At 38.6% G+C, this 22,572-nt stretch overlaps 1 protein-coding gene across 3 annotated transcripts in view; it reads right to left on the bottom strand.

Annotated features, from left to right (window-relative positions):
• The window catches only part of Prdm5 (PR/SET domain 5), a 156,257-nt gene that overhangs the window by 29,826 nt on the left and 103,859 nt on the right, over nt 1-22,572 (bottom strand). For 2 of the 3 annotated variants that reach the window (XM_029533620.1, XM_029533624.1), the window contains exons 13-14: nt 16,579-16,664; nt 8,110-8,195 (exon numbers count right to left, since the gene is read on the bottom strand). In XM_029533620.1, coding sequence (XP_029389480.1) covers nt 8,136-8,195; nt 16,579-16,664 — 146 coding nt within the window. In that variant the 3' untranslated portion in view covers nt 8,110-8,135. The remainder of the gene's footprint in view (nt 1-8,109; nt 8,196-16,578; nt 16,665-22,572) is intronic. The other variant, XM_021190637.1, reaches the window with a different exon arrangement.

Raw genomic sequence — 22,572 nt, 5'->3', positions numbered from 1 at the left:
GAAACTCTGTCTCGAAAAACAAACAAACAAACAAACAAACAAACAAGAAAAAAACCACACAGCTGCCAGATTAATTCACTGGTTATATTTATATTAAAAATAATTTTACAACTATCTCAGTTCACGACCTTCAGACTGCTGTCTTTGGTCCCAATCAAAGCATGACTTCCCGACCTTCCAAAGAGGAAAAAAAAAAAAGACTATGCTATTCCTCCACTCAAAATGCAACTATATGCATGATCACCTCCTACGGCCCAGCTTGTCTCAATATGTCATCTTCAGCACTCATCCTCAGCCTTTGTGGTGACAGTGAACAGGCCACTCGAGACAAACCTGTAGGGAACTTTCACTTTGCTCACCTAGACATGTCTGTCTAGCCCAGTGAACACGTTGGTCAACCATTCTCTCCACTGGAGCATCCTTGCTGTCTAGTAATTGACTCAGGAGGATTACATTTGTTTGCACCTTAAACTTCTGATGGTTATCACATCACATGTTAGATTCTAGCTCAAAGGACCCAAAAAAGTCTTCAACAAAATCATAGAAGAAAATTTCCCCAACCTAAAGAAAGAGATGGCCATAAAGATACAAGAAGCCTATACAACACCAAATAAATGGGACCAGAAAAGAAAATCCTTTTGTCACATAATAATCAAAAGACTAAATGCACAGAACAAAGAAAGAATGTTAAAAGCTGCAAGGGAAAAGGGCCAAGTAACATACCAAGGTAGCCCTATCAGAATTGCACCAGATTTCTCAACAGAGACTATAAAAACCAGAAAAGCCTGGCCAGAGGTCATGCACACTCTAAGAGAACACAAATGCCAGCCAGACTACTATACCCAGCAAAACTCTTAATCAACATAGATGGAGAAACTAAAATATTCCAGAACAAAACCGAATTCAAACAGTATCTATGAACCAATCCAGCCCTACAGAGGATCCTAGAAGGAAAACTCCAACACAAGTAAGGTACCTGCACCAAAGAAAGGACAAGATATTAAGCATCTTACAACAAAGCCAAAAGGAGAGAACCACAAGCACATAAAGCCACCTACAAAACAAAACACATCAGGAACCATCAGTCATCTCTCTTTAATATCTCTCAATATCAATGGACTCAACTCACCTATAAAAAGACATAAACTCAATAATAAAGACAGGCACTATCTCAGAGTAAAAGGATGGAAAAAGGTCTTCCAAGCAAATGGACCCAGGAAACAAGCAGGAGTTGCCATCCTAATATCCAATAAAATAGACTTTCAACCAAAAGTTATCAAGTGTGATGAAGAAGGACACTTCATATTCATCAAGGGAAAATTATACCAAGAGAAAGTCTCAATTCTGAACATCTGTGCCCCAAAAGCAAGAGCACCTACATTCATAAAAGAAACTTTGATAAAGCTCAAAACACACATTGAACCTCAAACAATAATAGTGGGAGACTTCAACACCCCATTCTCACCAACAGACAGGTCATTAAAATAGAAACCAAATGGAGACATAGTGAAACCAAAAGAGGTTAAGAACCAAATGGATTTAACATATATCTACAGAACAAAAGAATACTCCTTCTTCTCAGCACCTCATTGCGCCTTCTCTAAAATCGACCATATAATTGGTCACACCCTGCAACCGATACAAGAAATTGAAATAATACCATGCATCCTATCAGATCACCATAGCCTAAGGCTGGTTTTAAATATCAGCAAAAACTACAGAAATCAGACATACATGTGAAAACTGAACAACTCTTTACTAAATGATAACTTGGTCAGGGAAGAAATAAATAAAGAAATTAAAGACTTCCTGGAATTTAATGAAAATATTGACAAATGATACCCAAATTTATGGGACATAATGAAAGCAGTGCTAAGAAGAAAGTTCATAACACTAAGTGCCCTGGTAAAGAAACTGGAGAGATCTTACACTAACAACTTAACAGCACACCTGAGAGCTGTAGAAGAAAAAGAAGCAAACTCACTCAAGAGGAGTAGAAGGTAGGAAATAGTCAGACTCAGGGCAGAAATCAACCAAATACAAACAAAGAAAAGAATACAAAGAATCAGCAAGACCAGAAGCTGGTTTTCTGAGAGACTCAGCAAGATAGATAAACCCCTTAGCCAAACTAACCAAAGGGCCAAGAGGCAGTATCCAAATTAACAAAATCAGAAATGAAAAGGGGAGACATAACAAAAGAAATGAAGGAAATTCAAAAATTCATCAGATCCTTATTATAAAAGCCTATACTAAACAAAACTGGAAAAATCTAGATGAAATGGATGGTTTTCTATACAGACATACCATACCAAAGTTAAATCAAGAGCAGGTAAATGATATCTATACAGGCCCATATTGCACAAGGAAAGAGAAGTCATTAAAAACCTCCCAACCAAAAAAAGGGCCAGGGCCAGATGGATTTAATGCAGAATTATACCAGACTTTCAAAGAATACCTGATACCAATTTTCCTCAAACTGATCCATAAAATAGAAAGAGAAGGAACACTACCTAAGTCGTTCTATGAAGTCAGAATTACTCTGATACCTAAACCACACAATCACCCAACCAAGAAAAGAGAACTTCTGAACAATCTTGCTTATGAATATCAATGCAAAAATACTCAATAAAATTCATGCAAACAGAATCCAAGAACACATCAAAACCATCATTCACCATGATCAAGTAGGCTTCATCCCAAGGATGCAAGGTTGGTTTAATGTAAGAAATTCAATTATCATAATCCACTATATAAAGAAATTCAAAGAAAAAAATCACATGATCATCTCCTTAGATGCAGAAAAAAGCATTTGATAAAATACAACACCCCTTCATGTTAAAAGTATTGGAGAAATCAGGAATTCAAGCTCCATACCAAAACATAATAAAAGCAATTTACTGCAAACCAACAGCCAGTATCAAATTAAATGGAGACATAATTGAAGCAATCCCACTGAAATTGGGGACAAAACAAGGATTCCCACTCTCCCTATATCTATTCAATATAGTACTCAAAGTGCTAGCTAGAACAACAAGAGAACAAAAAGAGATCAAGGGGATACAAATTGGCAAAGAAGAAATAAAGGTATCACTTTGGCAGGTGATATGATAGTATACATAATTGACCCCAAAAATTCTACCAGAAAACTTCTCTAGCTGATAAACAACTTCAGCAAAGTGGCTGGATATANAATTAACTCAAATAAAGCAGTAGCCTTCCTTTATACAAANGATAAACAGGCTGAGAAGGAAATTAGTGAAACAATTCCCTTCACAATAACCACAAATAATATAAAATATCTTGGGGGTAACTCTAAACAAACAAGTATAAGAACTATATGACCATAACTTCAAGTCTCTCAAGAAAGAAATTGAAGAAGATCTCAGAAAATGGAGAGATCTCCCATGTTCATAGATTGGCAGAATTAACATAGTAAAAATGGCCATCCTACCAAAGGCAATCTATAGAATCAAGGTAATGCTCATCAAAATCCCAACACAATTCTTCAAAGACACAGAAGGAGCAATTGTCAAATTCATCTGGAAAGGGAAAAAAAACAAGAATAGCGAAAACAATTCCTAACAATAAAAGAATGCTGTTGGAATCACCATTCCTGACCTCAAGTGTACTACAGAGCAATAGTGATAAAAACTGCAAGGTATTGGTACAGAGACAGGCACACTGATCAATGGGCTAGAATTGAAGACTCAGAAATAAAACCACACACTTATGGTCACTTGATCTTTGATAAAGAAGACAAAAATATACAATGGAAGAAAGAAATCATCTTCAATAAATGGTGCTGGTCTAACTGGCTCTCTGTATGTAGAAAAATGAAAATAGACCTATATTTGTCACCTTGCACAAAGCTCAAGTTCAAGTGGATCAAGGACCTCAACCTAAAACTAGATACACTGAATTGAATAGAAGAGAAAGTGGGAGTCTTGAACTCATTGGTACAGGGGGGGAAATTCCTAAACAGAACTCCAATGGCTCATGCTCTAAGATCAACAATTGATAAATGGGACCTCAGGAAACTGGAAAGCCTCTGTAAGGCAAAGGACATTGACAGTAAGACTAATTGGCAACCTATAGACTGGGAAAAAAATCTTCACTAACCCCACATCTGATAAAGGGCTGATATTCAAAATATATAAAGAACTCAAGAAGCTAATCATGAAAAAATCCAAATAACCCAATTAAAAAAAAATGAGGTATAGAACTAAACCAAGATTTCACAGCAGAAGATTCTCAAATGACTGAGAAACACCTAAAGAAATGTTCAAAGTCCTTACTGATCAGAAAAATGCAAATTAAAACAACCCTGAAACTCCACCTTACACCAGACTGGCTAAGATCAAAACCTCAGGTGACAACACTTGTTGGAGAGGATATGGAGAAAGAGGTACACTTCTCCATGGCTGGTGGGATTGAAAACTGTTACAATCACTCTGGAAATAAATCTGGAGGTTCCTCAGAAAATTGGAAATAGATCTACCTAAAGACCCTGCTATATACCTCTTGGGAATATACCCAAAAGATGTCCCAGCATGCCACAGGGGCACATGTTTCACGATATTCATAGTGGCCTTATTTATGATAGTCAGAAACTGAAAACTATGTAGATATCCCTCAACAGAAGAATGGATACAGAAAATGTGGTTCATTTACACAATGGAATACTACTCAGCTATTAAGAATGAGGACATCCTGAGTTTTGCAGGCAAATGGATGGAACTAGAAAATATTATCCTGAGTGAGGTTACTCAGACCCAAAAGTACATATCATGCATGGTATATACTCACTAATAAGTAGATTTTAGCCACAGAACTCAAAAAGGTCCACAAACTAAGTGCCCAAATGAGGATGCCTCAGTCCCACTTGGGAGGGAGAAGAATGCAATTACAAGTGGGGAGGGAGGGAGGGACCTGTGAGGGAAAGTGGACAAAGCAAGGAAATGGGGGGGGGGAATTATTTGGTATTGGGTGAGGGAAGAATACTGAAGCCATGAGGGCCAGCAGAAAGAAGGGAAAAAGACAACCTTGGGAGATAGAAGGTTGGGGGGACCCTGCAGAATGCACCAGAGACCTGGGAGGTAAGAGACTCTCAGGACTCCCTTTGATGAAATGCTTGACGGTAGGGGTAGGTAAAAGCCCACCTCCAGCAGGAACACAGGGCATCAAATGGGTGAGAGGGGACCATTCCACAGTCACAACTCTGACCCATAATTTTTCCTGTCTCTGAGTTGAGCTTAAATAGTGCAAATAACTGTCAGAAAATATGCTTATGGAGACCACCCCTCTATAGCTTTTGCAAAGTGTTGTTTGGTTTCTGACAATGGTTTGACTGTTCTTGGTAATAATTTTAGTATGCTGTGCTGTATAGAAAATGGATTTGTGTGTAAAGAATATTTATAGTTATTCAATGCTTTCACAGGATTTTAAAGCAAAGCTGCCTGAGACACCACATGCATGGAATGAAAAACCATGAAGAGATAATATGAGATTCTCTCTAAACTGGGTGTTTCTTCTTCGTCAGTGGATGGGATTTACTTTCTTTTTGCTGTCAGTCCTCGAGAACTCTTGGCATGCATAGTGCTGCCTCCTGACATCAATCAGAATGCCTATTTTAAACTCTTAAAAAAAATTGAGACACATTTAGTGTCTTTATAATTTGTTTAATTTGGTAATACATAGGAAAGCTTATCCAATTCCAAAAATTAAAAACTTTTAATTTAATAAATCCAGGCAGAAATATATTAGTTGTTACAGTTAGCTAGGAGCTTCAAAATCTCATGTGTTGACGGCATAGTCCGTAGATGGCAGTGATGATAAGGGACCAGGTTACAGGGACATTAACTTCAGGAGCAGGGAACCCCATGGGCAAATTCACAGTTTAACAAGCTATGGTAGATGACTTAGGGCATACCTGTGGGGATGAGTCCCCAGCCTCCTTTGCCTGCCTCCTCTCTCTGGTTACCATGACATGAAAAGCCTTTTCTTTTTTCCCTGTCCCTTCCACTACAATGTTATTGCTTTGCCTCAAGCTTAACATAGCAAACTCCACTAACCTTAGACGGAAGCTATGAGATTAGGAGTGACACTATGTCTTGCCTCTCTTAAATTACATATCTTAAGTACTGCATCACAGTGATGGGAAGATGGGAAGGAGCACAGTAGGTAGGGAAGACGCTTCTATAGGCAGCCTTACATGATGATTGTCTGTGCCTTGGTTTCTCACGTTTTCAAAAAGGATCATGGCTCTCAGCTTCTAGGATGCTTAATTGAATTACAAGTTAATAAATCTGAAGGCATGAAATCATCACTGAGATGTGTGACTTGGCATGGTTGGCATCTGTATTTACTTGTACTTAACCACTAGTATTCTCAGTAATAACTTATATTAAAGTAAAGACCCAAGGTACCAAGTTAGACATTATTATTTTCTTGAGAGCAACCAAAACAGTATGCTTTTTCCCCTGTAGCAATTTACAGAGCTTCTTCTATGGTGTGGCCTTTCTGTCTCCAATAATCAGTGAAATATTGCAATGTGCACTGTGGTCAACAACACTTCTTTCCAATGTAGACAAGCAGATGCTTTTTGCCTAGATACCAGCATCTTTAATATAAATGCATTATTGTAACTTTATGGCTACTCATATAAAAAGTAACTTTATTATTATTATCATCATTATTATTGTTGTTGCTGTTAATATTATTATTACTATTACTGTGTGTGTGTTCACACGAGTCATGTAACATACATGTACAGGGCGGAGAACAACTTGCTGGAATGAATTTAAACTTTCTTTCTTGGGGGAAGGGAGGCTTTATTTCATTACAGTCCATCAAGGGAAACCAGCTCAAGGCAGGAACCTGGAAGCAGGAACTAAATGTAAGATCTGGAACTGGCTCCATCTGGCTTGCTTGAGTACCTTTCTCTAACAGCCCAGCTCACCTGCCTTGAGATAACAATGTCCACAGTGCAATCAGTCCTCCTACATTAATCAACAGCCAAGAAAACATTCCACAGACATGGCAACAGGCCAATTCGATGGAGGCAATTTCTCAATTGAAATTCCCTCTCCCAAAATATGTCTAGTTTTGTGTCAAGTCGACAAAAACAAACCATCACATTGATTCTCTGAATACAACTTACTTTGTAAACAATATAAAAAACCTGTTGTTAAATTTTTGCTTTTACAAATGATCAGTTTTCAACATGTGGGATCTGGGAACACACCTCAAATCATCCATCTACTTAGCATGTGCCCATACCTGCTGAGCCATTTCACCCATCCTAGAATAACTCTTCAAATGGTTTAGAATTGACTTAAGCCTCTTTATTAATGCTCACTGTGAAAATAAGTATCTTGAATAGTATGTATTTAAATAATATAAAACCTATTTAATCTCTTTTTAATCTCTTACACCTTACATTATAATTTATACTTAGTTATTCTCATTTTCTCTCTCTCTTTCTCTCTCTCTCTCTCTCTCTCTCTCTCTCTCTCTCTCTCTCTCTTCTTGTGCTAGACAAGGTCTTGAGTAGACATGGTCAAGCTGGCCTCCGGGTCCCTATGTAGTTGACAATGGACTTGAAATCCTTCTTCTGCAGCCACCCCCTGCTTAGTTCTAGGGTTGTAGGCGCTTGTGCTGGGCAGTAAGCAGAGGAACACATGTGAACACAGGACAGCTGGCACATAACACTTTTAAAACACATGAACCTGTAACTTGCATGTGGAAAAGGTATACAGAACAGAACAAGGCAGTGAGATGCAGTAACAGCTCAGAGAGACATGACACATTGCATGTGGTACACCCGGGAACTCATTCACCTACACTCAGCATGTTCTCTACAAGAGACATTTTCTAGGCCTAAAACGCTGGCCGTTTGGCATATTGACTCAAAGTTGAAAAGTCAGGACACTTTGGGGTTTGCGTTATTTTCCACTGACTTTTCTTTTAAAAGTTTACCTTCAGATTTTATGCGAGACATTGACATAACTTCAGTTATAGTACTTTTCTCAGGTGATATTAAATATGTTTCCTTTAGAATAGATATGGCTTCCTTTTGACCAACAGAAATGAGACAGAATATGGTCTTACCCTGGTGTGAGTACGAATGTGCATCTTCAGTCCGTCATTTTTACTGAATCCTTTTTCACAGTACGGGCATTGATAGGGACGCTCGCCTACAAATAAAGAAAATGTCCATGTCAGAGAAATGTAATGCAACAGGACATCTTCAGAGCCACTGCTCCTCACCAGGGCTCACGGCTACAAAGGTGGTACAGGCACAGTTGGGCAGGAGGAGCACCATAGTACAGGAAGCACATACTAGGGTGTTCCCTCTAGCCCAACAGGGCAAACACCCAGAAACCACCATGTAGCCCAGGGGTTGCTGCATGCCCTTCAAATCCATGAATCCAATTAAATCCACTAATTATCAGACCTTGTAAAACTATTTTGTATCAATCTGTTCTATGACCATTCTCCTCATTATGAAGGTCTTTAACTTGTTTATTTTTAATAGCTTCACTTAATAAAAGTTTCATATAAATGGAATTGGCTCCCATCAATGCATTTCAGAAAGAGCCTATAAAACATGTTAAACAGAATCATTGGTATTTAACAATGTTAGCGACACAACAACTGACACAAACGTTTTATATATAGCCAAGTAGCTCTAAATTGAGGCTGTAATTTAGAAAATTGAAAGAATGTTTTTCAAGACAAGGAAGACCATGCATACATATACCCCTTCCTGCAAAAAAACAAAACTCCTATTTGAAAATGATAAAATGTGACAAAGCCTAATATATAAAAAGAATTCAAGGCTGTACTCATCAAGCATCATTATTTGCAATAATAACATAGGTCTAAATCACCAGCTTTCTTTATTCTTCCTTGAACAATAGACAAACATGACAAACATTACAAGATGCTAGACACTTGCTACAGTCTAAGATCAGTAAAATGAAGTTTAAAAAAAAAGTCCTCAGCAACTATAAATTTCTGTCTTTCCTTGCCACAGGGTCAGGCCTGTATGTAAGAGTCCTCCTCTTTTTTTGATTCAACTTGAGCATCTCATGATTTCTTCCAATGGCCCCACTAGAGCAGCACCAAGTTCTCTGTTTTTCAGCATCACCTTTTACCCAGCAGAGGCTCTACTTCACCTCCCCATCTCTTCACTGTTTTAAGAGATGAGACTCAAGACTGACCTAATTTATACTAGGAATGACCAGGTGCTGGAAGCTCCAGCGGGGTAGCATTTTCCATTTTAAGTAAATCACCTTAGGCATTGTTTAAATTACAACCTCATAATGACAGGATCAAAGTATGGTTTGACTGGCACCAGAAAATGGTTGCAGCCATCTATAAGGGAAAGAAAATATAAACAACAGTATCAGCCAAAGCAGGAACAGGTATCTTTAAAGAATTTTCTAAGTTACCAACCATTGTAAGAGAAATAGACCTTTTACACTAGCCAATATACCTAGAATACATAAAGTAATAATTATGACTGTAGAACATGTGGCTTTTCATGGAAGAATAAAGAATTATAACTTCTAACCTTCACATTAAGATTATAAATCATGTTGACTCAATCAGGTCTTTGATTCACTTGGACTTGAGTTTTGTGCAAGATAACAGACATGAATCTATTTGCATTCTTCAACATAAAACCAAATACACTGAACCTGATAGAAAAGTGGGGAATAGCCTTGAATACATTGGCACAGGAGACAACTTCCTGAACAGAACACCAATAACACAGGCATTAAGATTGACAATTAATAAACGGGACCTCATGAAACTAAAAACCTTCTGTAAGGCAAAGGACACTCAATAGGACAGAATGGCAGCCCCCAGAATGGGAAAAGATTTTCACCAACTTCAGTTCTGAAAGAGGACTAATTTCAGAAATACATAAAGAAGAAACTAGACATCAGCAAACCAAATAATCCAATTTAAAAATGGGGTACAGATCTAAACAGCGAGTTCTCAACAGAGGAATCTCAAATGACCAAGAAGTACTTGAAAAAAATTTCAACATCCTTAACCATCAGGGAAATGAAAATCAAAACAACTCTGAGATTCCATCTTACATCTGCCAGAATGTAAGGTCAAAACACAAGTGACAACTCAAGCTGACAAGAATGTGGAGCAAGGGAACACTCCTCCATTAATGGTGAGAATGAAAATTTGTTGAGCCACTTTGAAAATCAATAGGAAATTGGGAATTCATCTACCTCAAAACCCATCTATACCACTCCAGAGCATATATCTCAAGGACATGTCATCCTACCATAAAGATACGAACTATGTTCATAGCAGCTTTATTCATAATAGCCAAAAATTGAAAACAACAAGATGTCACTCAACTGAAGAAAAAATAAAGAATATACGGTACATTTGCACAATGGAATATTATTACTCAGCTGTTAAAAAATGCAGGCAAATGGATAAAATGAGAAAAGAAATCATCTTGAGTGAGGTAACCTAGACCCAGAAAGATAACAATGGTATGTACTCACTTATAAGTGGGTATTTACTATAAAGTAAAGGATTATCATGCTACAATCCACAAACACAGAGAGGCTAAGTAAGTCCAAGTGAGGATGCATTTATCTTCCTGGGACGGGGAAATAGAATAGATGTTGCATGTGTACTGGGATGGGTAGGGATGGGACAGGAGAGGCCACGTGGCAGGGAGAAGAGGGGGAGAAGAGTAGTGAAAAAGACATGTGGAATTTTGGAGCATTTTGTGGGTGAGGTAGAAACCTAAAGCAATGGAAACTCATCTATGAGGGTGACCCTAGCTAAGACTCCTAGTAATAGGGAATAATTGGTCTGAACTAGCCATCTCTGGCAACCAGGTATGTCTCCCAGGGCAAGGACATGCCTGGTTACCATGTAATATCAATGCAAACACAAAACCTTGGAACTACAACTTGTCCTGCCTGCATGATGTGCTCAGATAAAGTTGGAACACAAATTATGGGAGCCAGTGACGGCCCAGGTGGAGACCCAAGCCAGAAGAGGGAGCACACCTCGAACACTGCCTGAGGGGCCAGAGATTTAGGGTAGAATCAAACATGTCCCACCAAATGATTTGTAATGATATGCTGTTATACTTGTAAACAGGAGCTAGCATAATCATCCGCAGAGAGGATCCACCCAGCAACTGATGGAAACAGAGATCCACAGTCAGGCATTAGATGGAGTTCAGTGAATCCTGAGGAAGACAGAGAGGAAGGATTATAGGGGACACAGGGGCCAAGGAAACCACAATAAATCCCAAATCAACTAACCTAGGATCATAGGGGCTCAACAATCAGGGACTCTGCATGGGTCTGACCTAGGTTCTCTGCATATATGTTATGGTTGTGTAGTTGGTGTTCTTGTTGGACTTCTAACAGTAGAAGTGGGGATGGTCTCTGATGCTTCTGCCTGCTTTGGGGAAGCCTTGTCTGGCCTTAATATTTTTATTGTAACTTGACATGCCATGTTTGATTGATATCCCTAGGAGGCCTATTCATTTCTGAAGAGAAATAGAGGAGGACTAGACTGGGGTTGGGAGGAGGAGGATGAGAGGAGGGAGGACAACTGTGGTCTGGATGTAGTAATATATGAGAGAATAAGTAAAAAATTTTAAAAAGATAACAATCATGTGCTCATCTTGCTTCCTACATTTATTGAGCCTCCATCTCTCTATACCATCTGTCTAACATTTGCATGTCTCACAAACAACTCAAATTCTGCACCTATCATTCTAAATTTATGATCCTATCTTCTGTTCTCATGTGCTCGGATTACAGTGTCCTGATTAGCTGTGTAGATTTATTCAGTTATCAAACAACAAAGCTCCCATACATCTGTACTGTACAGCAAACCCTAAATAAGCTGTGACTTACTCTTGCTATAAAAATGAGCAAAAATATGTGTAGCTAAGTGATGTCATAAGTTCATTTGGTTTATCTTGATAATTATTTATTATTTTATGGTTATTACTATTATCATTGTATGTCTCATAAGAGAATGAATGACTCAAACACACACAACAATTTTTTTGGTAAGGAGAAACTGGAGAACTGTCCTTTTTACTCAGTTCTGCAAAGATCCAGTCTCTCCAGTCATAAGAATGTGGCTTCGTGAGCACTGGGATGCTCCTGGAACATGAGAACAGTAGCAGCAGTGCATGGATTAGGACTTGCTTAAGAGTCTGCAGCAGGGCCTGGGGCGCAGCAGAACCTGCCATTTATTGAGTTGTTAAGCATTTGACATAATCATCCACACAAGTACAAACACTATACTGGAGAAACCAGCACACACTCACACTTGTGGACATATTCCTGCAGCAGAAAAATTCAAATGACTTCATGTTCTTTCTCATGAAGTCTTACAAGCAATGTAACAGCTTTTGGTGGTTTTAACTTTTGTTTTTAAGACACTTTCACTCTATGACCATAGAGGGTCTGCAACTTACATTATAAACCACTCTTGCCTCTAACTCACAGGCAATCCTCCTGCGTCTGCTGCATGTTAGAATTATAGGCATGCATTACCATACCCAGCTAATATGTAGATTCTGAAAAGTACATTGATTTCAATTATTTTACCTTACTGATACTAAGGAATGGTGAACTGTTTCCTTCAGTTTTTCCAACTGAATTTATCAGCAAATTAAAACTAGATGACAGATAAATGATAAAAACAAAAGGGTTAAGGGTTAAGGGTAGAAGAGATGCCTTAGAGGTTAACATTACTGTAGCTCTTCCAGAGGGCTTGGATTTGATTCAACCAGTGTGGTGGTTCATAATCATTTGAAACTCCAGTTTCAGGTTATCTGAGATCCACTTCTGAGTGTCACAGGCACCAGGTATGCAATGATACATATACATGCACATAATTTTTAATTCTGTCAGAGCTACATGATTAAACTAGCATGCATGCAAAGTGCTAAAGTAATCAAGACAGGAAAGAAGAGCAATGCAAAAAAATAGGTCTCCTCAGATCACTTGAAGACGGATGTGGTAATATCTCTATCAGTTCAGCATTCCTAGGGTAGAAAACAGTCAATATCTAAATGCTGTGCTAGTCAACTTTTGGAAAGCTTTGTGGCCTAAGTTCATAAAAGTTAGAAATAACAAATTGGTATAGGCGAAATAAATTAAGCTAGTCCAAGAGGTTGGCAATTATGCCCTCCGGAGTATGCTATGGGCTTTTTTCTTCATTCAAACCAAGTATACTAAGGGTGGAGATTGTCCCCCAAGCTGCAAACACCTTCAACAGCCAGCTGCAGTCAATGGAGCGACTGGGGCTATGAGTACTAGCATGTAGCTTGTCAGAATCAGAGATGTGACTCAGTAGCAAGTGTGCCACACTACAGAAGCAAATATGACCCTAATCCTACTTGGAGCAGGAGGAGCAGTAACAGCAGCAGTAGCAATAGCAGCAGCAGCTCAAAGAAGAAGCTGATAACTGCTGGAAAAAAGACTATGGACTACAGAGGGCTAGATGGAGTAATATCACTTATCCATACTAATCTATTAAAACTTATACAGTGTATATATACAAGTCTGAAGAAAATTTTTAATAAGGTAAGATTAGATCACTTCCGGAAGTTCATTTCAAGGATTTCAAATCCTGTATTTGGTCACATAGAATAGCTAAAAAGAAAAATCTATGCCAAATTTAATAACTCATAAGTATTTTAAAAAATGTTAAGTGAGCACACAAGGAAAATCCAACCTAAAACAATGAAGTCAGAGTCACGTGTTTTCAAAACAACCAACTGAGTTAGGACTGAACTAACTCAGTGAAGTGAGACATAAATATCCTTGGGCAACACAGTTTTACCTTTCATTTGGATTTTTAAAATAAAAATAGTTTTTGGACATGGAAATACTTTCTATGTGAAAAACGAACATTTCAAGGTTATGGAAGGTTCTGGGGAAAAAAAATTACCCCTGAGATGGGTCCCCATGGGTGAGTTTGGAATCTGTGTGACATCACAGCTCTATAAGAACTTCGCATTCGTCTTCCACAAGGATTGACACATGGGATCATTTTACTTTTGAAGAAGGAAATGGTTATAAAACACACACTGAATCATTCCCAAAGAGTGTCAAAGCCAATATATATATTGGAAGCACTACCCAATCATTTTTTCAACTCTAGCATTTAATGTTATGATAATGGAATATCTAATAAATTAGAAGAGCAGAGCTGAGAGATGAAATGCTACCCTGACAAGTTGGAGCTGCTGGAGTTCATTTTTGGCACCTCCTGTGAACTGAAAAACCTTCTTATCCTTCAGCGAAGAGTCAGGAAACCCGCTGCCCTTGTTGAGCCCCACCTTGTTAATCTTAGAGTGACTCCATTAATCAAATCTGCTAGAATGCTGGATCTAGTAAGTCAATGGACAGATACATCTGAAGGAAAGACAGCATGGTCCTGTGACATTTACTCCTTAGATGGTCACAAAGACACTGTTACTAAAGCGGGCAATAAAATGTTAACGCCAAATATGACCTTCAGCATGCAAAAGTCATATACCAAACCAATAAAACCAAATAGATCTTTGTCATAACAAAACAAAACAAAATCCCTGCATTTTCTTCCTTAGAAGATATGTTTTGTTTTACAGAATCTTCTAGAAGCTGAATCATTCTTGTTAATGAATCAAGTGGGATTCACGGTAAAATAGGGAGAAAAAGATGCATGTACTCACTAACTTTCCACTCTGAAGTAGTAATAGTAAAGAGATGGAACAAAACCTCAAAGTTACTAACTTACAAAACCAACACCAGCAATACAAGGAGGTAGGAAATGTAAGATAAAAAAGACTAGGAGGAAGGAAAAGGAGGAGGGGGAGGAGGGAGAGGAGGTGGAGGAAGGAGAAGAGGAGGAGGAGAAGAAGGAGGAGGAGGAGGAGGAAAGGAGCTAATGAATGATGTTAACTAAAATTAGGTAAGGAGGAGACATGACCATTTCCATTCGGTGTGCTCTGGATCTCTCCAAGCTTCTATGTAAATAACCCATCACTGTGATTGGTCTGAAGGGAACAAGATTTTTTTTTTCCCTGTTTTTTGAGACAGGGTTTCTCTGTATAGCCCTGACTGTCCTGGAACTCACTTTGTAGACCAGGCTGGCCTCGAACTCAGAAATCCGCCTGCCTCTGCCTCCCAAGTGCTGGGACTAAAGGTGTGCGCCACCATGCCTGGCTGGAACAAGATGTCTTAATGCAGTCCCGGCATGAGTGCTCAGGGACTGCTTCACAGCAAAGAACTGCACAGCAAGTTCCAAAGTCTAAAATGTTCTGGCTGTCACAGTTCCACATGGTTACAGTGAGGGGCAATGAATGTAGAATAGTGTCCCTGGTTCCTGATTTGGTTTTATTTCTAGAAATCGCTATTGGCGTGGAAACCATTCATCTTTTCACCTAGTGTTTTCCATTTAGAAAAATTTCAACCAGTTTTCTTTAAAATGGTTCTGATGAGCACCACAGCAGTGATAGATGGAATAAGTAGTTACATCTCAGGTGCCTACACACAGAGGACCTTTTACAAATAGTGAAACAGAATACAGGAACTGCAGGAAACAATATGGGGAATGGTTCTTGAGGGATGATTGTAAGAATGGCAGAGAAAGCATTAAAGAAATCAGCCTCACTGTAAGCCATGAGAAGAGAGCACTGGGGTGTGTAGTTCAGCGGGAATGTACACTTACAACACACCTGAAACTCTAGGACAACCATTTCACCCAAACCAAAAGTGATAGCAAATTAAGTGAGACACAAATTAAGTGAAATACAGGCACGGTACTGATAATATCTTATATTCTGCTTGTGAGCCTAGACTTCAATGGCCAAACCATCTCTCCAGCCCTGATATTATCTAGTGATATAAAAATAGGTGAAGCTCTGTGACAGTGTTGATCAAACATTGTGGCCTAAGATACTGCCAGTTTTCAGGGTATCTGCATAAAGAAAGGAAAGGAAAAAGAGAAAGAGGTGATGGAAATAAAACTTACATGATTGGTAGAATACTGTATTGATCCACCTAATTGAGTCTCTGTAACTATTACGAACTTACTTGGTGGTAATTCATAACACTATATACTAGACAAAGGTCACTCCGTTAATCTCACTGTGTCACTTTTTTCTAGCCTGTGGTAAATCTTGACTTAATAAGGGCTAATAGTGGGCCTTAAAAGTTAGGGTCTTGGGGTTGGAGAGTCATCTCAGTGCTTGAGAGTACTTATCACATAATCATGACAACTAGAGTTCACTTCCTAGTGACCAAATAATAATATGACACCTTGTGAATCCTCTAACTCCATCCCAGAGGATCTTGGAGCTCTCTTCTGACCTCTATGAGTGCACAGACATTTATACATGAGCACACATGGACATACACTTAGATACAGACACAGACCGATAGAGACACACACACATGCACACAGACACACATATGCATAAATACATTTTTAAAAAATTAGAGTCTTTAAAAGTTTTTAAGTGATGATATAGATAAAGACATTATTAATGAAAGTAAAAATGGAGTCAACCTCTGACTGGGCCCGAGTCAATAAAGAATCACTTAGGAAACCAAAGCTGAATAAAATCCTTCTCAGCAGATAAGGCCATTTACTACCTACAAAGACATAAAAGACAAGTTTAAGTTTCATGTGTTTGTAATTTGTTCATTATTCCCTTATATCATTTATAACTATACATCGCTACTGGTTTTATAATATTTGAGCAAACATTTTAAACACAATGAATTAATTTCTTTAGAAAGGTATTAAGGAAGAAGAAAAATAGTGTCTGGACACCAGGTATAATCCAACAATAATACAACAATCCTTTAATTCTAAGAGCTGATCACAGGTATTTACTGAAAGAAAAAAAAAAGTTCTTCCGAAGACAGTGATTTATTACCACACTCAAATAACAGTGTGCACACAGCCAGAGTCCGAATGTCCAACACAGCCGCTCTCTATTAACACAGAAAGTTAACTCTAGGCACATAATTAACCTCCTGGCCTAAAGCTTTAAGAACCAAAAGAAACTCCTAAAATCTCTTTTCTAATTTATGAACTAATGGAATTTATGTCAGTCCGTGGATTCCCTTGCTGAATGAGCTTCAGCTTTCACTGACCTTGAGAAGCAAGAAACTCACTGAAGAAAGTGCTCCACCCTTCCTGCTGACCTGCAGAGTATCATCTCTATGCTCCCCTCATAGGAAACTGGGTATCAAATTACAGAGCTGCCCACCAAATACAAAGCTAAATGCTCGCCTTCACTTACAGTGAGTGTGCCCCTTCAATCATCCCAGGCCAACACCCACTTGACAGCAAACCCAGTCTGCAGCCTATACATTCTCTCTATCTAAATAAGGAAGACGACTTGGGAATGGAGGGGCCAACAGGGCACCATTGGGTCAGAGCTCCTGTGAGTAAATGCCTGCAGAAATATCAAACAACAAACATCACCATCACACTGCCTGATCATGCTGTGCTATACAACTTTCACAGGCATCTGTAGCCATTCTTAAGACGACATCACACTACTGGGCCTATTGCCCAGTGTTTCAGTGGAGATAACGATTTAGGGGGGTGGCAGCTTGTTAAAGGGCCACAGACGAGCAATTAAATTGAACTTGAAGTCTCTTACCTTGATGACCCACACTCTGGGTATGAACCAGAGAATATATACTAAGTTCAAGGTTAATAGTAAATGGAACACCTGTGAGTATCAATATTCTCTATCATTCTTCTAATAAGAAAAAAAAAAACATAAAAGAAAAAACTTTAAACTAAACAGTCCTAGCCAGAATCAGTCACAGTAAGTCTGGGAATAGTTAGCCAAAACCTGTGGATACCGGTGAGCTGGATCTTCAACCATGTGCTCAGTCATTGTTCTAGAGTCTGTTTCCCACCAACTACAGGATAAAGCAATGGGGATGATAATGAAGGGGAAAGCAAAGGACATGGGTACAGGAGAGGGACTTGATTAGAACAGGAAGCCCAGTGCTTCCTCCTAACTCTTGGCATATCTCTGAACAAAGAAAGTTCTTTTCTTTACTCAACAACTATTCCTAAGGTTTTGTTTTTGTTTTCTTTCACATTGTCAAGGAGTGTTCTTAAGCATACTTAAATAAGATATCAGCTAGACATGATTTTAAGGTGGCAAGAACTTACAGATTCCTAACAAACTATGTTTTAAAAGTATTTTGGAGTTTTCCATGATTTAATGTCAAGGAAGAATCAGCATCCACCTAAACATCTGTTTATAAGTCTTAATCAGGAATATAGCTATTTAAAATGTATTTTATTAAAGTTAATACAGAAAAATTTTAATTATGCTCTGTATGATGTCAAACTAACTCTTTATCAGCATTCAACAAAGATGTTTATGGAGAATCCTAACATATACCAAATTTCAGATTTTGATAAAATTGGAAGAAATGACAGGAGTTTGAAAATTCTTTCTTTATTTTTCTGAAAATTCTTGTAAACTTATATAAAGAAACAGAAACTAAATAAAATGATAATATATGAAATAAGACATTCTTCAATAGGATTTTCCACCTAATATTTGATGAATAAAACTTTGGAAAAGGAATGTTAATTTTGGTGCCAGAATGACAATAGAATTTTCAAGACAATGCTTATAACTGTTAGGTCCAAAGTGGGTCCCCCAACATGTCAGTCCACAATGTCTTAAATGACAGTCTGGACTCCTGGGTAAATAGGAGGATGGCTAGTGGTATAAATAAAAAGCCTAACATCAAAAGCCGGGCGGTGGTGGCGCACGCCTTTAATCCCAGCACTTGGGAGGCAGAGGCAGGCGGATTTCTGAGTTTGAGGCCAGCCTGATCTACAGAGTGAGTTCCAGGACAGCCAGGACTACACAGAGAAACCCTGTCTCGAAAAACCAAACAAACAAACAAACAAAAAAAAGCCGTGAGGCACAGGCTTCATGTCAGGAAGAGCCACTACTTCTGTACCCTTGTCTCGGTCTCTCTCTCTCTCTCTCTCTCTCTCTCTCTCTCTCTCTCTGTGTGTGTGTGTGTGTGTGTGTGTGTGTGTGTGTGAACACTTCCATTTCATGATTATCATGAGCTGGAATAGCTGCCTAAGGTTTGTGTTCTCGAAATGTCAAACTGGGGGCATGCCCATTCCTAGGGCTCTCTAAGACCATTTCATAGAAGGTCAGGAACACTCTCCTTCTAAAGCTACTGAATAATCTTCCTTTGGACCATGTTGACATTTACATGAATTGTGCAATGTTACCATGGGGAAACTGCTGATTTAGTGCGATAGATCTGAGCAATGGTCTCAAACTCTACACCAGTCACTACATTCACCACAGCCATGCACAGTAGAAATAAATAATGTTTCCACTTGGGAATATGCTTCGTGAAATACAAAACAACTGATCGTATTAAACCTAAACCTAACCATTGCGTATCATCTTTTTAATATGGGAATTGGATGGGGGAGCTCTAGCAATGCACATGATAGTGGTCTCAGAAAGCCCCTGTTTGGTAGACCTGAGCTGCCAGCTTTTGTTATGAAACATTATGCTTATATAAAGCAAAAGGTCTGACTACAAAGAGTGGGCATTGAAAATGGCTATTTGGAGAACATTTATTAGTACAAAAGGATAGAAAGGAAGCAGAAATAGCAATATCTCTTACAAAATTTCAGAAGGGAAACGGGCAAGAAAAGGGGACTTCTGAATGGGTAGGCCGATGAGCTCTGGATGGCATTAACAAATGTGGAGATCTGCAGGACTCAAAAAGATGGTTCCCGAATGACCTGTGCATCCTGTTACAGAATCCTTCATGTGTGAAAGGTCCATGCCAAACACAAGACAGACTGCTGGATTGTAAAGTGACAGACGAGAAAAGCGTCACTGAGGTATTTTCAGGTTGCACACAACAGCAATCATGTCCTCAAAGTCTGATTCTTGGTTTTCAGTCTGGTAGCAAGTAACATCCCAAATCATTTGGTCAAGATTATTAAACCACTCTGTAGGATTGCTGCATATTCTGCAACTCCAACTACACATCACAGGATGAGTGAAGAAACAGATATGAAAATGTAGCTGTCTCCCCAGAAACCAGACAGTCAAGTCAGACAATGTCTTCATTTTCCCTAAAGGCTTGTGGTTGGAAAACATAGTTACTTTCTGTAAAAGCATCCAACCTGGAATGAACTTCCTTTCATTTTCAGCAAAATGAATATTTTTACATTTTCTAATAAGGCGCGTTGCTTACATTGCTAATGAAGTCAAGAGCTGTAGAGGGAAAGAAGTGCTCCCTAGGGCCCTCCAGAACTGTCAAGCATAAGGTATTGAGGCAGCAGTGTGTGCCCAGCCAAGCACCACACCCACAGAACTGTGTGGGTGCACACTGTGGTCAGGCTCCACCTCCCTTGGGGTACTGCTGTTTCGCTGAACAGCCCATAAACAACATGGAACTCTTGACAGCTGGCAAGCTCAAAGGCAAGCAGAAATTGCAAAACAACATAAAAAAGAGATGAGTGAATTCATACCATTTCACAGAGGAAAATAAAAATGAAGTCAAAGAAAAAAGTCATTTAGCAAAACCACAAACAGTAGGAACTCAGCTGCTCCTCTGACTGAGCACAAAGTAGCCACAGAAGTCAGTGAGCCTGGTGTTAGCCCTTGGGGGGTAAGTGGATGCTCATCTTCTGGGGATGAGACAAAACCCTGTTTATTCACACATGGAAGAGAGACCCATCCCAAGATTGCTGCAGCAGCCAGCCAGCAGCCAGCCATCCTCAGCTCTGCCACACTGCACCAGCCACTCTGCAGGAGGTTATCTCTGAAGAGACTTGTCTTTGGAAGGAGACAAAGCTGGGTTGGAAACTGGGACTCTGAAAGGGGTCTGAGTTTAAACAGAAAATCATGGTGATAAGAAAAGAGCCACACAAATAAGCAGTTACACAATTATTTGCACAAATACACTCATACTCTACTCCCTTTCCTTGGCCTCAATGTGTCTAAAAAGAAAAATCTATCTACACAAATGCATACATTTGCTCACTATGCCTCAATTTGGCCCAGAGTCAGATATATGGTAAAGTGCATCCAATGTGGAATGACTGGAATTTTTATAATGTTCTTTCATTATATATTTAAATATTTTAATATATCTCTTTATATAAACATGTTTATAAATAAGAAATATTTATTATTTATTTATATATCTACTAATTTGTACATATTTACTTTATATATTTGTTTACATATAATGTATACCATGCATGTTTATATATACTTATATATGTATTTATATGTAAACATATTTATATGTAATATATTACATAAATATAAATTTGTATTTATATATCATTTTATAAATTTATACAATATACTATATATTATCTGTATTGAATTTTATTAGAAAATAGGACAAGCATGACATATTTGATATTTATTACATAAAAATCTTGAATTTCAAGATAATACCCCAAACATTCAAAGTAATGAGTAACATTAGTCATTTATGCTTCTCTGTTGTTCACTCTTCCTACAAGCAGGGTCAAATGAAAGTGCATGAAGTTCACAAGGATGGAGTCATTATGAATATTCAAGGTCTGTGCTGGAACCTATGCCTTAATGTCTTCTGAACTATATAAGTCTCTACTTTTAAACACATGGCACCAAGCTTGATTCAGTCACACAGCATGACTTTGAGATCATTTACTGTAGGTATATTACTCTGATATGCAAACATAACTCACTTTCTCGATAAACTTCCTGCTCTCCTTCCATCTACAAATAACATGGGGATACATCTATGCAGACATAAAGCTAGAACCATTTTCTCAAAGTGGCACAGCAATGTCTAAGGATGACTGGCACAGAGAAGACAGTTGTTTTCATTGCTGCCATTAGCAGACCCAACTCCACACGGCCCCAGTTACACAGTAGAGAGAGATGGCCAAGAACATCCATGCTCCCCACTAGAGCTGTCCACGGCTTGCTGTCAGAAGCCAGTGAGCACAGTGCAGACAGCTGCAGGCACTGTGCATTATGACACCTGTCCCCCAGTGGCTCACTTCTGCTCTTTCCCTTTGTCTTCTTGTAGCTTTTTGCCATCTTCTAACTGTTTGATCCACCTTGAACTTTGTCCTAAAAGTCTTGCTTTCTCTAAATAGCTTTTCAGGCATCTATAGTGTTTATACACCGTGCTTGGATGTTACTGGTTATGTGTATCACTTACAAGTTGTGAGTGACTATACGAAGGTTCTAAATTAGATGCAAGTCTTTTAGCTTTGTCCACAAAATTTTCAAATTATGCTATAATGTCTTCCATGTATTCCTAAAGTCACAGTGTCAATTCTTTCATCTACTGAAACTAATATATCTTCATCCACAAAATAGTGACTAATCTAGACACTGTGCCATGTGCGGGAAATACAGTTTTTAATCCATTTTATGACCTTTGAGCAGAAAGCTTCAGCTACATAATTCAATTAAATGCATTTTGCTTAGTGGGAAGATAATTCACACGAGTGTAAAAT

The sequence above is a fragment of the Mus pahari genome, chromosome 2, assembly GCF_900095145.1.
Source record: "Mus pahari chromosome 2, PAHARI_EIJ_v1.1, whole genome shotgun sequence".
In the NCBI taxonomy this organism is placed as follows: domain Eukaryota; kingdom Metazoa; phylum Chordata; class Mammalia; order Rodentia; family Muridae; genus Mus; species Mus pahari.
The sequence above is the reverse complement of the archived record's forward strand: the minus strand, read 5'-3'. Positions and strand labels throughout refer to the sequence as shown.